The following is a 3,038-nucleotide window of genomic DNA, read 5'->3' as shown; positions in this document are numbered from 1 at the left end:
TTTAAAGAAAAGGACAAAACAATAAATGGCCAAAATAATTTCTTGGGCACCTTTACTACGAATGCTTCTTAAATACAAATTACAGTTTAACATTTTAAAACTCTCCCCATAATTTAGGTTGTTCTCAAGGTCTGCGTCCACCATAAAGATCCATGATAACTTATAATACTGCACACATGGAAATCTGGCGGCTCTTAGAGATAGACTTGTCAGGTTTGAATGAAATGGCAAAGCAGTCACTATTTAGATACACATTCTACTATAATTTTGACTTCCAAACCTTATATTCTACAATGTATTCTCCCCACATTGCACCTCGCTGACACTCCACACCTTGTTAGAATAATAAACAATCCTAAAGACTGAACAAACGTACAGAAATGGGGGGGGTGGGGGCTTAATAAAAAATACCTGGACTTATTTTTTAATTATCATTTACAATGCAAATGTGTGTAAAACGTTCACTTACAGTCTGGTCCCAGGGATGTTAATGTATTAAAGGGTTGGAAGAAGACCCCTGATTTTGATGTGTGAAATAATCAGACAGTCCCCCGGACAGTCCCGTCGTGAAACTTGGCAAAGAGGGTCTTAAAGACTCACAGGGCAGGGTCGAGGGGGCCTGCGGAGATGTGGAGGACGACGCGGCCCGGGCGCTCATGGACGTGCTGCTCTGCGAAGTCATTGACGGGTGCGGGACGTGGGGGAAAAAGTAACTGGTCTGGCCCGCGAGCAGGTTGACGGAGCAAGGGTTGAGGGAGTAGGTCCCGGAGCAGGGCACCGACAGGCCGCAGGGCACCGAGGCAGCGAGGGCGGCGGCCGTGAGGTGGTGCGTGGCGTACGGGATCTCCCCGTTGACCAGCCGGTCCACGCTCAGGCCGTTGGCCGTGGAGAACGAGTGGTTGTTGCCCAGCGAGTTCTGAGTCAACACGGAGCTGTAGGGCATGGGGTGGCTGGGGTAGGCCGACGTGGTGCCATTGTAACTCAAAGTGCTGCTGGCGCGGGGGTGGTGCAGGGACAGGAAGGGCGACATGGGCCAGTAGAGGGAGCCGGCGCGGTCCATGAAGGTGAGGCCGGTGGAGGTGAGGCGCGCCCCGCGCTTGAAGGCCAGCTTGGCCCGCGACGTGGTGGAGCGGCGCCGCAGCTTGCCCGTGGTGCCGCCGATGAACACGTCGTCGCTCGACGGGTCCAGCATCCAGTAGTTGCCCTTGCCCGGGTCGTCGTAGTGGCGGGGCACCTTCACGAAGCACTTGTTGAGGGACAGGTTGTGGCGGATGGAGTTCTGCCAGCCCTGCTTGTTCTCGCGGTAGTAGGGGAAGTTCTTCATGATGAACTCGTAGATGCCGTTGAGCGTGAGCCGCTTCTCCGGGCTCTGCCGGATGGCCATCATGATGAGCGCGTTGTAGCTGAACGGCGGCTTCTCGTACTTGCCGTTCTTCTTCTCGCCCTCCTTGCCCCCCTCCCCGTCCTTGCCGCCCTCGCCCGCCCCCTTCTTCTCCTCCCCCCCGGCGCCGGCGCCCTTCTCCTTCTCGTCCGGCCCGACGGGCGCCAGCTCCCCGGGCCCGCCGCCCGGCTCGCCCTTGCCGCCCAGCCCGTCCGCTTTGGCCCCGTCCAGGGCGGCGGCCGGCGGCGGCGGCGGCGGCGGCGGCGGGAGCAGCAGCTGCTGGGGGCCCTTGTCGTCGTCGGCTGCCGGGGCGCCCCGCGCCTGGGGGGGCTGCGGTGCCTGGGGCGGCGGCGGCGGCGGCGGCTGCTGCTGCTGCGGCGGCGGCGGTTGCGGGGCGGGCGGCGGCGGGTGGTGGTGGTGATGGTGGTGATGGTGGTGGTGCTGGGGGTGGTGGCTGTTGTGGTGGCCGTGGCTCGCGTGGTGGTTGTCGTTCTGGACCGCCTCTGGCACCAGGCTGTTGATGCTGAACGAGGACTTGGGGATCATTTTCACCTCTTTCCTATCTCCCATGTCCAGCATCACCCAGTCGTCGGGGGGGAAACGGCGGCGGCGGCGGCGGCGCGGGAGCGGGAGCGGGACAGCGGCGCGGCGGGCGGCTGCGACCGGTGGGTGCCGAGCGGGGCGCGGGCGGCGCGGGCGGCGGCGGTGGCACTGAGCGCTCCGGCAGCAGCGCAGTTGGACCGCAGGCTCCGGCGCTGGCAAGTCATGTAGCAAAAGCAGCAACCACCCCTCAGGAATTAGAAGAAAAAAAAAAAAAAAGGAAAAGAAAAAAAGAAAGAAAGAGGAAAAAAAAAAAAAAAGAAACAACCACCGCCCCGGGGGTGAAGCTCCCTCGCTCCCAACTCTACTTCTTGGTCTCCCCCCCACCCCCCGCTCCCCCCCCCTTCTGCTGCTTCCTCCTCCTCCTCCTCTCGCAGCAGCAGTCACAGCAGCAGCAGCAGCAGCCCAAAGGGGGGGAGAGCCGGGCGGCGGGCGGGCGCGTCCCGGAGCGGCCGCGGCGAGGCTGGGGAGACAGCGATCGAGGCGGCTATAGCCACAATTAATTTTCCGAGCTACAGGCGCACACTAGGGCTGTAAAAAAATTTTTGGTTTAACCTTTCCTACCGCTGGGCCAATCAGAGCCGGCGGCGTGCGGGAGCGTCTCTCCTGCCGTCGACCAATCGGCGGACCCGGGCCCACCCACCCCCGCCCCGCCCGCAGGCTCCCGCCCCCTCGGCGCTCGCCTCCCCCTCGCCGCGGGCCTGGGCCTCGCGGCCGCGCGAAGCCGCGTAGGGATACGCCGCCGGGAGCACGCTGCGCCGCGGCCCTTCGCTGCGCCCCCTCCACCCGCTCCACCCCGCGGGTCGGCTCAGCCGAAATCCCCTCCGTCTTAGGGCAAATAGCTCCCGTTTCCGGCTGCCTTCTCACTGTATTGGGTCGTTTTCGTTTGAGCGTCAATATGGGTCGTTATTGATTAAAGTTTGTATTCAATGTTATTTTTAAAAGCGGGGGGCGGCGGCGGCAGCGGTGGTGGAGGGAAGAGTGGGAGTGCAGGGAGAGGATGCAAGGAGAGGGCAGGAAATGGAGGAGGAGGAGGCGGCGAGGCGCCACTTTCCCG

At 61.8% G+C, this 3,038-nt stretch overlaps 1 protein-coding gene across 1 annotated transcript; it reads right to left on the bottom strand.

Moving 5' to 3' along the window:
- Nucleotides 1–487: 487 nt before the first annotated feature.
- FOXG1 (forkhead box G1) lies at nucleotides 488–1,960 on the bottom strand. Its single transcript, XM_047074704.1, has one exon. The coding sequence runs from the start codon at nucleotides 1,958–1,960 to the stop codon at nucleotides 488–490; it is 1,473 nt and encodes a 490-aa protein (XP_046930660.1).
- Nucleotides 1,961–3,038: the final 1,078 nt, after the last annotated feature.

The sequence above is a fragment of the Lynx rufus genome, unplaced genomic scaffold (genome assembly GCF_022079265.1).
Source record: "Lynx rufus isolate CCGP_SWC_20201006 ecotype Redwood Valley unplaced genomic scaffold, mLynRuf1.p SCAF_13, whole genome shotgun sequence".
Taxonomy (NCBI): Eukaryota; Metazoa; Chordata; class Mammalia; order Carnivora; family Felidae; genus Lynx; species Lynx rufus.
This window is presented reverse-complemented; position numbering and strand designations above follow the sequence as displayed.